General features: G+C 35.9%; 1 protein-coding gene across 1 annotated transcript in view; it reads left to right on the forward strand.

Moving 5' to 3' along the window:
- LRP1B (LDL receptor related protein 1B) overlaps window positions 1-16,918 on the forward strand; it is a 1,903,200-nt gene that overhangs the window by 1,774,792 nt on the left and 111,490 nt on the right. Inside the window, exons 78-79 of the mRNA XM_047873645.1 lie at window positions 11,617-11,840; window positions 12,560-12,666. Coding sequence (XP_047729601.1) covers window positions 11,617-11,840; window positions 12,560-12,666 — 331 coding nt within the window. The remainder of the gene's footprint in view (window positions 1-11,616; window positions 11,841-12,559; window positions 12,667-16,918) is intronic.

The raw sequence follows: 16,918 nt of genomic DNA on the forward strand, positions 1-16,918 counted from the left end.
CCCAGGTACCCCAATAGGTTTCAATTTTTTTTATTTTTTTTAATGTTTATTTTTGACAGAGAAAGAGGGAGAGGCAGAGCGAGAGGGAGACACAGAATCTGAAACAGGCTCCAGGCTCTGAGCTGTCAGTACACAGCCAGACGCGGGGCTCGAACTCACGGACAGAGAGATCATGACCTGAGCCGAAGTCGGACGCTCAAATGACTGAGCCACCCAAATGCCCCAATAGCTTTCAATTTTTAACTGGAGTTGTAGCTGTAAACCTCAAACCCAATATATGGGTTTGTGTGTACATCACACACACATAGACACATAGACACACACACACACGCACACACATTAGGTGTGCATTAGGTGTGCATATGTACCCACACATAAGTGTATGTGTGTGTATGTGTGTACATATTTCAGCAAACTTCAAAGTCTTGTTTTAGGACCTTGGAATACTAGTAGAAATTGATAGTTTTTTTTTTCATTTTTTAATTTATTTTCTTTATTATTATAAACTTGTATTATTATAAACTCTATCGTGAAATTGTCTATTCACTTGGCAAGAATACTTTTCAAGCCATCTGAGTTTATTCAAACAGTTAACAATTACAATCATTTATTATTACTTTGGAAGAAATCTAAAACTATCAAACCAGTAAATTATTGCCATTTTGTGGCTTGATTATTGTTGATTGCATAAGACAGACACTTAGCAATACGTACTGAGTAGAGTTAAATGGTTCTGTAACAGTTGTAATCAATACTCAAAATTTTACTGAATATAAATTTTGTAAGGACTATATAAAACATGATTCCACAATTAATAATTCTGAGGCTATTATTGAATATATTGTATAGCATTTTAAAGTGAACCAGTCCAGTTTTCTCCATACCCAAAGCTTTATTTAAGGAGTTCTGTTTGTTAGGTTTGGTGTTCATTCCTGGGATGTAAAATGATAACAGAGTCTTATTTTCATAAAGCTTATATTCTGGGGAGCAAAGACAAAGTCAAGTGAACTCATAAATAAATAAATGCCAAAACTTCCAATTTTGAAAATTATATTGCAGGAAATGCAGAATGGACCAAGAAAGAAAAACTCAGATATTCTAAGTCTTCTTTGGATAGGGTGATCAATAAAGGCCCATTTGAAGAGAGGAGATTTGAGATAAGACCTAAAAGATGAGGAGGAAGTAATGTCATTTATGTCTAAGACAACTATTTCACTTTTATGTACAGGATGGATTTGGTGGGGGAAAAGGTGGAACAGAAAGAGACCACATAGGAGGATTGTGCTCCAACCTGGTACACAAATAGTGGTAGGTTGCAGTATTATAGTCTCAAAATGGAAGGAGGTGAGTAGTTTAACTAACAATGTTTGCAGATAGAATGAATGTAGAAAATGAGGATAGGAAGGACTCAAGACCTAGATTTTACAAATTGATGGATTGTGAAAATGGTAAACTATGGGTTCAGTTTTAGTCATGAGATCTAAGTGAGAGGCTGTAAGAGACCCAAGTGAGTTGCCAAATAGACAGTGATGTATTCAAGTCTTGATCTTAGTCTCTGGACTGGAGATATACCTTCAGAAATAGAAGAATAGGGGAGATATCTAGAACCAGGAAGAGAGTACAGGTGAAGTAAAGAAGCACTCAGAACCAAGCTCTGAAGGCAGATTAAAATGATGACAGTGAGTGTGAAGTGTATTAGGAGAATACAAGAGAATGTAGAGACACAGAAACTAAGAGAAGAGAGTATTTTGAGAAGGAGATTGCAATTATATTTCTAGCACTGCCAAAGATCAAGTAAATGAGGACAAAGAAGTATTCAGTAAGTTTTGTGACAGATATTAATTAAAGACGTTGACAAATGCTGAAAGTCATAGAGGAAGCAGACATCAGAGAACAGTCCGTGGTTCTGCATCAGTGGTCCTCAAATGGGGATGATCTCCCACCCCAGGGGACATTTGGCAATGTCTGGAGATATTTTTTATTGTCCCAACTGAGGAGTACTGCTGGCATCATGTGAATACGGTAGAGGTCAGGGAGGCTGCTTAACACTCTACATAGGCTAGTCTCTCACAACATGGAATTATTCTGACTAAAATATCAGTAGTTGAGAAACCTTTTTCTACATCTTAATAATATCAGTCTCTCCAATTAAACTTTAGGTAGATTTTTTGTTTGTTACCTCATTTTATGTAATAATAATGCTGAAATACAAAATGATTGTAAGATGAATCATCAACATAGTTATCCTTTTATTATTTTATCTTATTTTCCCTTCTCTCTTAATATTAGAATACCTATAGGCCCCAACCTTGATCTCTTCTTGCTACCTTTCTGCACTTCCTTACAGATTTTATATAGTGTCATGGTTTAACACATATCCACATGCTAACAATTACCAAATTGATATCAGGTTTTGTTCAACTACTTACTTTGCTTTTTCTTTTGGATTTTAAAAAATGTTCCCAAAGTAGCATGCCTAAAAATAAATCTCTCATAATTCACAAAAACTGCTTCCCCAATCTCATTTAATGGCACATCCATTTTGCAGATTCTCAGAGTAAAACTTTTGGAGTCAATATTGATCCTTCTTCTCTCATAATTCCAAAATCAGGCAATCATATGTAACTTCTGTCTAGGAGCTAACTACCTAATGTCAGCTTGACTGCAAGTACCTACTTTTGAACCACTTATCATCTTTCTTCTGATTTAGTGCAATAGACTCTTAACTGGTCTTGCTTTTCTTCTCACTCACCACACAGTCGCCAGAATTCTCCTTCTAAGACACAAATTAGATCACATGACATCTCTAATCAAAGATACCTAATGCCCCCCCATTGCAAAAGATAAATTGCTCACAATATCTTACAAGGGTTTAAGAGATCTAGTCTCCTGTTACTTCTCTGACTTCATTTCCTATTAACTTTTCCCTTACTCACTCTTCTCCAGGGATGCTTTGGTATTTGGTATTTATAAAATCCATCAGTACCTATTAATGTAAGGCCTTTTCTGGAATGTTCTCTTGGTCTAAATGTTCTTCAGCCAGATATCCTATATGGCTCAATTCCTGAATTCCTTCATGAATTTGCTCAAATATCATCTTCTGAATACATGATATACTGATAGTTGCAATCTATTGTCCCCCCATTCTGGATCCTCAACACCGTACTCTTTTTTTGTTTTTCCATTCTCATAGTGCATATTTTTGATAAACTGCTGTATTATTTACTCATGTATTATGTTTATTATCTACTCTGTACCTTAACTTGCTAGAAGTAAATTCCCATGGCAGATATTTTTGCTGTTTTGGCCACTACTATATGTAATTCTAACATCTAGAACAGAGCCTGTCCTAAAGCAGTTACATAATTTTTTAAGAGGTTACAAGCAATAAATTACTTGAAAATATTTGGTATACATTGGAATAGTATATTGATCTTGAAAGTTATACTTTACAAGTTTTTCTTCTCATCCTCAGTATTCATCCCAAGATCAAATATTTTTATCTCTAGATATATCCCATTTTTATCTACTTTTGTCTCACAAAAATTTAGATTATGATTCCACATTCTCCTTTCTGAGGCCCATTGAGTAAACCTCCTCTGATTATCCTATATCCATTTCTGGTCCCCAGTCCTAAGCGATTCTCCACCCCATAGCCAAAATAATCTTAAAACATTAATATAATCATATCTCCCCACTTCAATCCTTCCAGTGGATTTCCATTGAAAAATCATTGGTTTAGGGGCCCTGGGTGGCTCAGTTGTTAAGCACCCAACTTCACCTCAGGTCATGATCTCACGGTTCATGAGTTTGAGTCCCGCTTTGAGTTCTCTGCAGTCAGCGAAGAGCCTGCTTCAAATGCTCTGCACCCCCTGCCCCTCCCCCACTCATGCTGGCTTGCTCGCTCCCTCCCTCTCTCTCTTTCTCTCTCAAAAATAAATAAACTTAAAAAAAAAATAAAAATCATTGGTTTATTAGCCTCTGCACGGTATCCATTCTCATCTTATACCACACCCTTTCCATTTCCTTACACACCTACGAACATACACCCTCAAACACACATTTTTTCTGGCTGTAAATATACCATACTTAATTTCCAGGATTGCAACTTCATTTCAGAATCTTGAAGCATGCTCTTTCTTCTGCCTTCCTTAATTATCCTGGTGAACGAAAGCTCCTTTATTAAGAAGACATCACTTTCATTATATTAACATTGGTCTTGCTTAGGCAAGATCTTGGCATACATAATGTATTTTCAGGTCTTCCAAAATTGAACCAACTTGTACTGTTTGAAAGGACAGGCTCACAGAAAGATTGATTATCATCTAAAGAATGTCAGTTGAATGCCCAGGAAGTATCCTACAAGGTGACCTCATTTATTTATTCCAGGTTCCATTTAGACTTGGAAATCAAATTGTTAGTTTTTCTAGGGAGTAATAAGACAGTAGGAAAATTTCATGAATCTGACTGGAAAATGATATATAAAACTTAGTATCATGTATATTTACACACACACACACACACACACACACACACACACATATATATATTTGCAATCTGAATCTATCTGATGTATGAGATACATTGAAGTATAAGAGCCCAGTATTTTTATTCAAGTATAGTTAACATGCAGTGTTATATTAGTTTCAGGTGTACAGTATAATGATTCAACAATTCATACATTACTCAGTGTTCATCATATGATTAGTCTATATCACTTCTTCCCACCCACTTCCCTTCTAGCATCCACCAGTTTGTTGTCTATATTTAAGAATCTAGTTTTTCTTTTGTCTCTTGTTGTTGTTGTTCATTTGTTTTTTTTTCTTGAATTTTACATATGAATGGAAATCATATGGTATTTTTTCTCTGACTTATTTCACTTAGGATTATATCCTCTAGATCCATTCATGTTGTCACAAATGGCAAGATTTCATTCTTTTCATGGTTAATATTCCATTATACACACACACACACACACACACACACACACACACACACATATACACACACATATATATACATATATATATACACACATACATACATACCACATCTTCTTTATCCATTCATCCATGGATGGACATTTAAGTTGCTTCCATATCTTGACTTTTGTAAATAATAATGCTGCTGTAAACATAGGGGTACATATATCTTTTAAAATTAGTGTTTTAGTTTTATTTGGGTAAATACCCACTAGTGGAATTACTGGATCATATGGTCGTTCTATTTTTAATTTTTTGAGGAAACTCCATACTGTTTTCCACAGTGGCTGCACCAGTTTGCATTTCCACCAACAGTACAATAGGGTTCCTTCTTCTTCACGTCCTCTCCAACACTTGTTGTTGTTGTTGTTGTTGTTGTGTGTGTGTGTGTGTGTGTGTTTTATTTTAGCCATCCTGACAGATGTGAAGTGACAACTCATTGTGATTTTTGCATTTTCCTGATGATTAGTGGTGTTGAGCATCTTTTCATATGTCTGTTGGCCATCTGTATATCTTCTTTGGAAAATTGTCTATTCTATGTCCTCTGCCCATTTTTTAAATGGATTATTTGGATTTTTGGTGTTGAGCTATAAAAATTATTTATACCAGATGTCTTTATAAGATCCCAGTTTGTACATAATTGTATACATATGCATACACACACACACACACACAGTATATATATATACTGAATATTACTGTTCATCCATAAGATGTTTACTTAATGATTCTGGAGACCATATCAACATTTGCTTCTGTGACTCTTTTTCTATGAGTTTATTGCTGTCTTAACTCCTTTCTTATTGATACATGATTTATCCAATAACATCAATTTATTGTGTCTCTTTAAGGTACAGGTGGGTTGCAAACCAGCTATAGGGCTAAGGTAAATGAGTGAAACAGATTTTACATAACATTAGGGACCTGGGTGAGTCCCACATTCCATTAAATCAAGGGTCAGCAGCTCACTGACTGCTATTCTGGAATATTGCCCTGCTTTTGATAGACTATCTTACATATACTTAATTTTTAAGAAAAACAAATTAGAATTTTTAAAGTGGTATCTTAATTTTAAAGTTAAAATTTACTTAAAAGGTTTTTTTTACCTGAACTTAAAATTAGTTCTCAATCTATAATTTTGCAATCTCTGCTTTCAGATAGCTCTGCTTTCTATCTCAAGTGTTATGCTTGTTTAAATTGTAAACGTCAGAAGAAACCTTCCTTCCCTAATTCTAGGTCATTCACATAGGGGGATGATATCAAAATTGTGCCATAAGTACTAACAAATTTTTCACATACTATTCATGAAAATTCATAATTAGCATTAGATACATCCTTAAAGCTATATAAAATGCAGGCTTATATAGAATGAATAATATTTCGTTTCTTTAAAATTTTTTTTAATGTTTATTTATTTTTGAGATAGAGAGCCAGAGTACAAGTAGGGGAGGGGAAAAGAGAGAGGGAGACACAGAATCCAAGCAGGCTCCCGCCTCTGAGCTGTCAGCACAGAGTCCAACATGGGGGTCAAACTCATGAACTGTGATATCATGACCTGAGCTGAAATTAGATGCTTAACCGACTGAGCCACCCAGGTGTCCTTAGAATGAAAAATATTTTAGATTGTTATATAATTCAATGTTTAGAATCAGAAGAATTTTACAGATCATCTAATCCGAAGCCTTTATTTTATATATCACAGAATTTGGAGAGAAACTAGGATTAGGTTTTACACCAAGTTTCTGATTCCAAATTTAATGTGCTTTTTAGCCTTCCATATCTTTTTTTTTTTTATTTTTTTTTAATTTTTTTTCAACATTTATTTATTTTTGGGACAGAGAGAGACAGAGCATGAACCAGGGAGGGGCAGAGAGAGAGGGAGACACAGAATCGGAAACAGGCTCCAGGCTCCGAGCCATCAGCCCAGAGCCTGACGCGGGGCTCGAACTCACGGATGGCGAGATCGTGACCTGGCTGAAGTCGGACGCTTAACCGACTGCGCCACCCAGGCGCCCCCCATATCTTTTGTTTACCTGATAGTGTGTGGAAGGTTTTGAGAGCCAGTTTTGTACTTTTTTTTTTTTTTGGAAGGAGGGTGGTAAATGATGAATAAAGAAAACTGAGTATGCTAAAAAAAGAGAAAAAAAGATAAAGTCACATACAATATTGAGTCTATAATCCAAAGACATATGTCGTCTTTTGGGAAATTGTCTGAGAATTACATACTTTTATTTAGTTCCTTTTCCCCCAGTAGGAGTTTGTGCCTATAGTGTGCCTTTTAAGGTGATACAGTCTTAATATAGATAATATAGCTTTAAAATTATTCAGATTGAAAAAATCTATTGTTCAGAATAAATTTTAGATAGAAGCCAGGAATTTCCTTCCTGACGTGTTTTTGGAACTCTTAGACATTCTAGCTCCAAATATAACTTTTTTTTGGTTCTTTTAGATTTCCCCATTGCTATGAGCTTCTAGATAGAAATAATATATATCCACATATTTTATAATAGTATTAAGCCATGTAATTTAATAATGTTTAGAATTTTCATAGTCATTATTTTACTGCTATATCCTGGCTTATGAGAATTTAATCTGATTTGTATATTGTGGACCAAAAATGTAAAGGCACTTTTCACTTAGTATGTTAAACACCACACACACACACACACCTAGAGCAGCTTTACATCTTTGTTTTAATAGAGTTATATTACAGGATAATTAACTTTAGTAAAATGAACCCAATTTTCTTTTCTCAGAAGAAAACATCACAGACAGATGAAATATGTGACTACTGTGATCTATCCTTGTGTTAACTGTATTTTCTTAAAGTATTGCTAACTATAGGAATTTTTAAAAACAGGACAGTATTTCCGTGGTTCCAATGCTTGAAGTCCCATTTCATAAGTTTTCCTCTTTCCTTGATTTAAATCAGATGTCTCCAGTGACTTCTTTTTTTTAATGTTTATTTATTTATTTTGAGACAGAAAGACTGTGTGTGCAAGTGCTGGGGGAGGGGCAGAGAGGGAGGGAGAGAGCAGACTCCATGCTGTCAGTACAGAGCCAGATGCGGGGCTTGATCTTACAAACCATGAGATCATGGCCTGAGCCCAAATCGAGTCAGAGGTTCAACAGAGTGAGCTACCCAGGCGTCCTCCCCCACCCCCCGTGCCCACTGTGGTTTCTAATCTTTAGTTTACTGAAGCTGGAATCGTGACAGTACCTTACCATCCACAGCTGTAAAGGATTAGTAGTTTAAAGTAGTAACCTCTAATTTTGTTACAATCAAGCTGCCAATTTTTCTGTAAGATTTAAGTGTTTCATTCATTGGACTAATATATCTCTACACGGAAGAATGCCTTAGGCCTCAAAACTTTGGCTCTGTATTTAGAGAGCTTATTAGGAATGAAATCGTCTGTCTGGAGAAAGCAGTCAAAATGTGTCTTCCACTTTGTGCAACAATATGAGCAACGCCTTTTGTTGTCAGGGTAACCACATGTCTCTGCAGTCTCTTAAATAGGACATATTTCTTGAGTGCCTCTAACTCACAGGCCTATGTATCTAGTGAGCCAGCCAAAGGGGCTATGAAAGTTTTATATTTTTTTCTTCTTTTGAATCTGATGTTTGTTTGTTTGGTTTGTTTTGTTTTGAGCCTCTCTGGAAGCAAATGGCTTAGCTTTCCCATTCTGTTTTCCCATGTCAGACTCCATTCCACTCCCAGAACCTAAGTTTACTTTTACTGTGTTTGGCCACTTTTTGTATTCACCTGTTTGGTTTTGAACCTCTCCACAAATTGTCTGTTTATTATATCAAGATCCAACAGGAATTTCTACTCCCACTTCGCAGCCAATATCCATTTAGTATCAGAATCCTTTTTATATGGTTAATACCATTCACAATCCTGGTCAAACTGAGCAATAAAGAGGGATTACTTCATTCCTATGGAACTCATTATAAAGGGTGATTCCCTCATTTGGGCTTAAGTTTCCTTGACAATAGGACCATCCTATTGCTTTCTTTTTGTTATTGTTCTTTTTCTATTCAGTTCTGCTCTCTTCAGTGCTGAGAATCATTGAGCATTCAGTATGTTAGGAGTCAATGAAGATGAACATCTGGTAGCATCTTCACCTTGATGCCATTATTCTCTGAGAATCATATTGTACTGATAATTTATGACCATATGTTGAATTTATTGGGTGTGACATCCTTTACCCCATATTCTAATTACTTTAGTTGATACTGGAATGAAATTAAGGATTCTTTGATCAGGGAACCAGAGAATAAATGTATACATTTAAATATCTCCATCAGTATCTCTTGTGCTTAGCATTGAAAAGTAACATTTTTCCCATTCCCTAAGCCTTATTCCTTACCCTGGCAATGTGACATAAATTTTATTTATCCTTCTACAATTTGCCATTAGTAGATTCTTCACGAGCCTGCTTACCTGACAAAGTATCACTTAATCAAACTTATGGATGTTCTATGAAAATTAAGACTTTGGATTTTTAATTGCCTGCAGTCCAGATTTAGAAGTATAGAATGGAAAGATAATCAGACTTTCTTGAGAATGAGTAAAAAAAAATGAAAATCCTGAATTCAAAAAGGTGTAACTTTGCATGAAATATGTCCTATTTTAGCAAGGATACTGTAAGGACAGAAAATCATGTGTATATATTTACATCTGATAAAAGGAAACTAAGTATTTTTCTATGCTCGTGCTAGACAACCAATATCATATGTTTTTCATGCTGAAGTTTTGCTTTACTAGTGCTAGAAAATGGCAAATATACTCCAGCAGATTCTAAACAGCTTATAATGGTTATTTTTCCACTGTCTCTCATATTTATAAATTTATGACTTACACTGACATGCCCATGCCATTTGTTGATGTGTTTACTCTTAAATGCTGCCAAGCCAGAAAAAAAAAAGCATTACAGTTAATTTAAATGATACTGGAACATTTGAAAATAATCTTGTGGTTTGGCTGCTACAAATATTTATATTCTACCCACCTATGAGTATTATGTATACAGTGTTTCTAAAGCATATGGTATTGCAGAGTGCTTTTCAGTTAACAGCACTGGGCTATCACTGGGTAGAAGGATAGTATTTATTGTTAGAGTTGAGAAATAGGTTACTATAAATTTCATGATTTCAGCTTTTAAATCGAAAGGTGGAAAGTCTGATAATAAAGGTCATTAGAAATCTGTATGGGTTCTGTGTTTAGTTCAGGCCGTATTTCCTTCCTTGAGATGCCAGTAATCATACAGCAGACAGTGGCTTGCAATTCCTGTTTCTTGGCATCTCATGTTCTTTTTGAGAAGTTTAGTTTCTCTTCTTTTAGTCCAAATCCACTTCCTCCTTCAGTAAAATCTGTTCACTAGTAATTCACACAAGAAACTATTATGTGTTAAAAACACATATTTCCACTGGTTGCAGGTCCTAATTAAGCTTTTACACATTGAATACATGTGTAGTTATAATCACCTTCAAATAATTGTTTCTATTCTTGATATAATACCCCTGGGAATCCTTTCTCATTTTTGGTTATGCACAATAAACCTGGCCATGTAAAATTAATTATGACACTAGTTCTTACTCAAAGTGATCAAGTTAATTGAAGGGCACAGAGCATATGTTATTTTTCTTGCTGTCTATTCGCAATGAACTCCCTTACTTTTTGTCTCACAATAATTCAATAATACAATATTAAGCAGAAAATCCAAGCTAGTAAATTTAATATAAATGGCAGAGATTGGAATTTTTCTTAAAATATGTTCAAATATAGTATCTTTCTACATGTGTATCTGTACTAATATTCTTTTTCAATTTTTATATCAAATTGTATGGGGGAGCAGACAGAACAACTGGGCCTTCCTTAAATTGCTGAAAAGAGTGTATATTTGTACAAACTCTTTGAAAAAAAAAAGCTAGCAGTATCTATCCAAGCTAAGCATATGTATACTATAAGACTCAGTAGTTCTATTCCTTGTTAAAAACTCAACATAAATGGATGCTTTGTGTCCACCAAAAGACATGTACAAGAATATTCATGACTTTGGTTGTAATGGCCTAAAATTATTTGCAAATAATTTGCAAATAATCCAAATGGACATCATCAGTAAAATGGTGAACAATTTATGGTATATTCACAAAGTGAAATATTACCCATCAATAAAAATGTATTAATTCACATGGACAACAATTTGGATGAATTTCATAGATACAATGTTGAGTAAAATAAGCCAGGAATAGAACAGTATGATGCTATTTATATAGATTTGTTTAAGTATTTTATTTTGTTAGATATCAGGATTATTGTTAATCACAGAGGAATACGGACCAGAAGAAGTCACAGGTGAACCTTCTACAATTGTAGAAATATTCTAGATTGTGGTTATACAAGGGCAGTCATAGGTTGAACTCCAGTGAATTGTGCACTTAAGATTTGTGAAATTATATCTATAAAAATTAAGAAAAAAAATGAAGTATTTAGTTATTTAAAAACCCTGTGTAATAATTAACACCTGACCATGTTAAATATTATTCCTATACAATATCAATGTATAAATACAGAACACCCCACCCCTGCTTTGCTTTTGAAAACACTGTTTTTTGCTTTGTTTTCTTTTAGTGTCCTGAATTTAAAAGGCCCAGGGACATAGCAGTTGACTGGGTTGCTGGAAATATTTATTGGACCGATCATTCTAGAATGCACTGGTTCAGTTACTATACCACTCACTGGACTAGTCTGAGGTACTCTATCAATGTAGGGCAGCTCAATGGCCCCAACTGCACCAGACTCTTAACAAACATGGCTGGAGAACCCTATGCTATTGCTGTAAATCCTAAAAGAGGGTAGGTTAATGAGTTGGTTATTTATTCTTCTTGATATGTGTATCCATTTTTAGAGATTTTCCCACCTGTGTACTGTAGTTTTCTTTCTTTAATAAGTGTTCCACATATAATAGATTTACAAGACTTCTAAAAATCCCTTTATTTATGTACAAAAGCATGTGCTTTTCGTACCAAATGGTGGCACAAAATATATGTTTTCCTGAGAGGTTGCTCCATTATACATTCTATGTGTGTATGTGTATGTGTCTTATGTGTACATTGCAGGTGCATTGTTGCAACACACAAAACCAATATTGTTAACCTAAAATTAAATTTTGAAGATATTAAACATAATATTGAACATATTAAGTGTAAGAGTATTAGTATTTTGGCTATTTGTGACAATAAAAAATGAAGGTGTATGTGCAAACAAATCTAAACAACTTTAACACAAATATTTCCTTTCCTTTTCTTGAATTGTCCCTTTCTTACTCTTTTACTTTTTCATTTATAGGCAATGACCAAAAAGAAAATAGAGAAATGTAAAATAAAACTCCTAATTACTACCCACTCTCTATTGGAGTTTGCGAGTCCATAGATTTAGAATTGGGCCCCAAAATCTGCTTTTTCAGGGACTCTGGGGTGATTCTGGTGCACACAGTCTGAAGAGACATTGTGTTTGGGAGCAGAGTTGGGTTGTAACGGCACTCCAACCTAACTAACTTGACCTATCTCTTCAGGATGATGTACTGGACTGTCGTTGGGGACCACTCCCACATAGAAGAAGCAGCCATGGATGGCACTCTGAGAAGGATTTTAGTACAAAAGAATTTGCAAAGACCCACAGGTATGATGTGTTGCTGACACGGTCTAGAATGTGGAGCAATATGCTCGGCATATTAGTGTAACAAGACTTTCCACTTTTGTTGGCAATATAATCATTTTTACAAGCACATAAAATAATTTATAGTATGGCTTTATGAAATTCATTAACATTTCATGTTGTATTTTGCCAACTTGAAAGTCAAGGCCTTATCATACTGCCAGTGATATTACAGGGATGTTATTTGAAAATTGCCTAAGTTGTAAGGCCGTTTGTAGGATTTCACACGCATAGAATTTCAACAGTTTACAGTGTAATAGGGTGTTTTTACCGATATAAGTTAATGATGTTGGGATAGATGGTACTATTTCTAGAGGATCAGAAGCTAAATGGACAAAGAGGTGGGAAAACATAAATAATTTTTAAGAGGAAGATTTGATGATTCCTGGCCCTTTCATTCACAGCCCTTTTTAATCAGACTTCAATAGCTTTCCCAGTTGTGTCATCTAAGCTATGCTCCAGACTCTCTGTACTCTCAGGACTGCTCAAGAACTCAGGTGTTTTTTCTGCCTCCCTGTTTTTCTCCCATTCCGTTTGCCTCCCCACCTGCCCTTCTGACGTTTGTGCATCCAGCTGAATCTTACCCACCTTATAACATCTAACTTTAACACTTCCTCAATAAAACACTTTCAGAACCGCAAGGAACCTCAAGGATTTCATGCCACAAGCAACGCTTCCTGCCTACTATATCCCAAAGGAGAGAATACATTTTCTCTATCACATATTATTCAATCATTATGCTTTGTAGTATCTTATATAATTGAAATTTTATTTATATTTGGCACTTATGTTCATTTTTTTAATGTTTACTTTGAGAAAGAGAGAGTGTGTTATGGGGGTAGGGCAGAAAGAGAGAGGGAGACATGGAATCTGGAGTAGGCTCCAGGGTCTGAGTTGTCAGCACAGATCCCGACATGAAGCTCAAACTCACAGACTGTGAGATCATGACCTGAGCTGAAGCAGGACGATTAACCGGCTGAGCCACTGAGGTGGCCCGGCACTTATATTCTTGTTAACTTTTAATGTGCTGTGTGATTTTTCCTTCAACTAGATTGTTTTTACTCTTTATGGGAAGGAGCGATCTTTGGGATTTAGTTCATTTACATAAGTGTGTCTCCATTCACTGGTTTAACAAGTACTAAATGAACACCCATCTGGTGGGAGAAATTTTTCCAGATGCTGAAGACAAGTCCTTACTCTTGTGAAGTTGAAAATACCAACTCTCATGAACTTACCTTCCTCCAGAGGATAGAATATACAACATAAGTCATGTCAGATACTAATAAGTGCCATATAGAAAAGAATGGGCACTTATGGGGGAAAACTATTTTGATCAGGATTATCAGAGAAGCCATCTTAGAAAGGTGATATTTGAGAAGAGAACTTCATAGAAATAGCAGGCTAATGTGAATATGTAAGCAAAGAGCTTTCCAAACAGAGTGAAAATCAAGTTAAGAGTTAAGGATGAGCTTAACATTTGTCAAAAACAGCAAGAATGTTAGTATGCCTAGAAACATTTGAGCAGCTCAGGAAAGTGGTAGAAGTGTGGGTGCCCAGGTGGCCAGGTGAAGGTCATGTAGGACCTAGAACACACTGTTAAGGACTGGATTTTATTCCAGTTTTAAGGGGAGGCATGGAAGGCTACTGGAGAGGCAAATGGCATAATATTCTCTTACGCTGTTTTCATTTTTTAAAGAACCTTAATTGCCTTAACTTTTTATTTCTAACTAATTTTGGACATATAGAAAAGTTCCAAAATTATTTTTTTAAAGTTCTGTGATGTTAACAACTTACATAATCATAGTATGTGAGACATGATTTTCATATTAAGGAATGTTTCTGGCAGCAGTTTATAGAATTGCCTGTCACAGAGTTCTTAGGAAGGAGCCTGAGACAGGAATTCTTCTAAAGGTTATTTATAAGGGGAGTGCTATTCAGGAGATATCTGTAAAATATGGAGAGAGAAAAAGACTATGTCTCAGGTAAACTCTAATTTTGGCTTCAGCCACGGGGATGTGCCTTGGAGCATAGATCCCGTGACAGGGAAGGAGTCAGCTTTTATATGATCCATCAGTCTTTGGTTGGCCTTTGGACTCAAACTTCCCAATCCAGACTGCTGCAGACAGTTGAGCACAAATCTCTGGGGAAGGAGGGCAAGTGTGATTTCTTAGCTGCAAACAGTGGATAGTGGAGAGGTATCCCTACCTACTAAAGGAAATCTGAGCTGGCCACCACAGCATCCCCTACAGTGGGTGAAGTGCAAATTAACATTTTTCATGTGGTGACCACTCTGCCCAGCACTATGGGTAGTTTAGTGATGAACATGGCATACTCCCTTTTCTCATGGAGTTGATATTTAAGGGGAAAAAACGAGGCATGCACTAAAGTTTTAAAGTCTGAAGTTTTGGCACAATGAGAGAATTGTTACATGCCTTATGATATCATGGGAGTGCAAAGGCAAGAGAAATTGTATCTAATACTGGAAAACTATGTGAAAGGTGTCATTTAAACACTTGCTTGAAGGATAGGTAGACATTTGAAAGGTGGACAGATAACTCACCACGGTATAGTTTTTATAAAGGTGTTCTTTTAAGTCAAATATACCGGTATTGATCCCAGGGGATTATGTACCACCTGTGAGATCTCAGAAAGGAACTTACTATCTTCAAAGTTCGATTTTTACCATTAACAAACCAAGGGGGGATTATGACTAACTTATGATATTGTCGTATTTATTAAATGACATAGCACTCTGAGCCAGGGGCTGCAATGTGAAGCACATGGTATGTTCTATGATATTTGAAGTCATGAATCACCTAGAAGGGGATGGGATAGGTAATGTAACATGAACCGAGAATAGAGAGCTTTAAATACCAAAGTATTTTGAGGTGATTTTTTAGTCAATAATAAACCACTGTACAATTTTGATTCAAGTAGTGATGTGAATAAGGTAGGTCTTCTTGCTTTGGTATCATTGTGCCAATGGAGTGAATAGATAGAGAGCTAAGAGACCAGCTAAAAATCCATTGAATGGTCCTAATGAGAGCAGAGAGTAGCACAACTAGAATGGTAACAGGTGAGAAGGGGAGAATGCATACAGAAGGGAAAGCAGAGTAAGCATAGAATTTATGAAATACATATGAGAATAGAGGTAGAGATAAGAAATATCTCAAAGAGAGGTTAAAATTCAATAAATTAAACATCTTCTTATTTCCTTTCTTCATCCATTCCTCCTTAAATTAAAAAATATTGGATGCTCGGGGTGCCTGGGTTTATCAGTTGGTTGAGCATCCAACTTTTGATTTTGTCCCAGGTCATGATCTCATGGTTCATGGGATTGAGCCCCACCATCAGGCTCTGTGTAGACAGCATGAAACCTGCTTGAAATTCTTGCTTTCCTTCTCTCTGCCCTTCCCTAACTTGTGTGTGTGTGTGAGAGTGTATGTGTGTATGTGTGTGTATGCACACTCTCTCAAAAATAAATAAATAAACATTAAAAAAATTGGATGCTCACTATATGCCAGATACTATAGGTAATCAGATATATTATATGGGATATATGGATCCCTACACTCACAGAGCTTAAATTCTAATATGGGGGACCATAAAAACAAAAACCAAACAGTGTGTGTGCACATCTGATAGGAGGGGGTGCACCATGCAGCAGGTGTCACTTTAATTATAGTGGAGAGGAAAGGCTTTCCAAGGTGCTGATTGTTAAGATTAATTGCTAAACTATGTGAAGGGGTAGGAAAAAATGGGATGATGTTGCAACATGAAGCAAAGAATGGGACAGAGACCTGAAGGTAGGAAAGCCAAAGAGCATAGTAAACAAATTGGAAAATAGCATGAGACAAGGATTAGAGAGATGGGTAGGGGTCAGCCTAGGCAGGATCTCGGAGACCAAGACAAATACCATTGCTTCATGTTAAGTAGATAACCAGCTCTAATCAGACATCAGAGACATATCAAGAAAGAAGTTGGTGTGAGGCTTTCGACTCCATGTGATTGGGCATGCGTGAGTTTTCTTCTCAGTAAGTCTGCTTTGAAAACCTCTGCCCCACTTAACAGGAGTAGACTCTTGAAAGCTGTTTACTCACTCATTCAACTAATTTTTTGTGTGTGCCTACTGTGTGTCAGAGATAATTTTAGGAATTTGGAAAACAGGAGTGAACAGACAGATCCCTATTCTTCTAGTGGTTATGAGGCAAAACCA

The sequence above is a fragment of the Prionailurus viverrinus genome, chromosome C1 (genome assembly GCF_022837055.1).
Source record: "Prionailurus viverrinus isolate Anna chromosome C1, UM_Priviv_1.0, whole genome shotgun sequence".
NCBI classification, from domain to species: domain Eukaryota; kingdom Metazoa; phylum Chordata; class Mammalia; order Carnivora; family Felidae; genus Prionailurus; species Prionailurus viverrinus.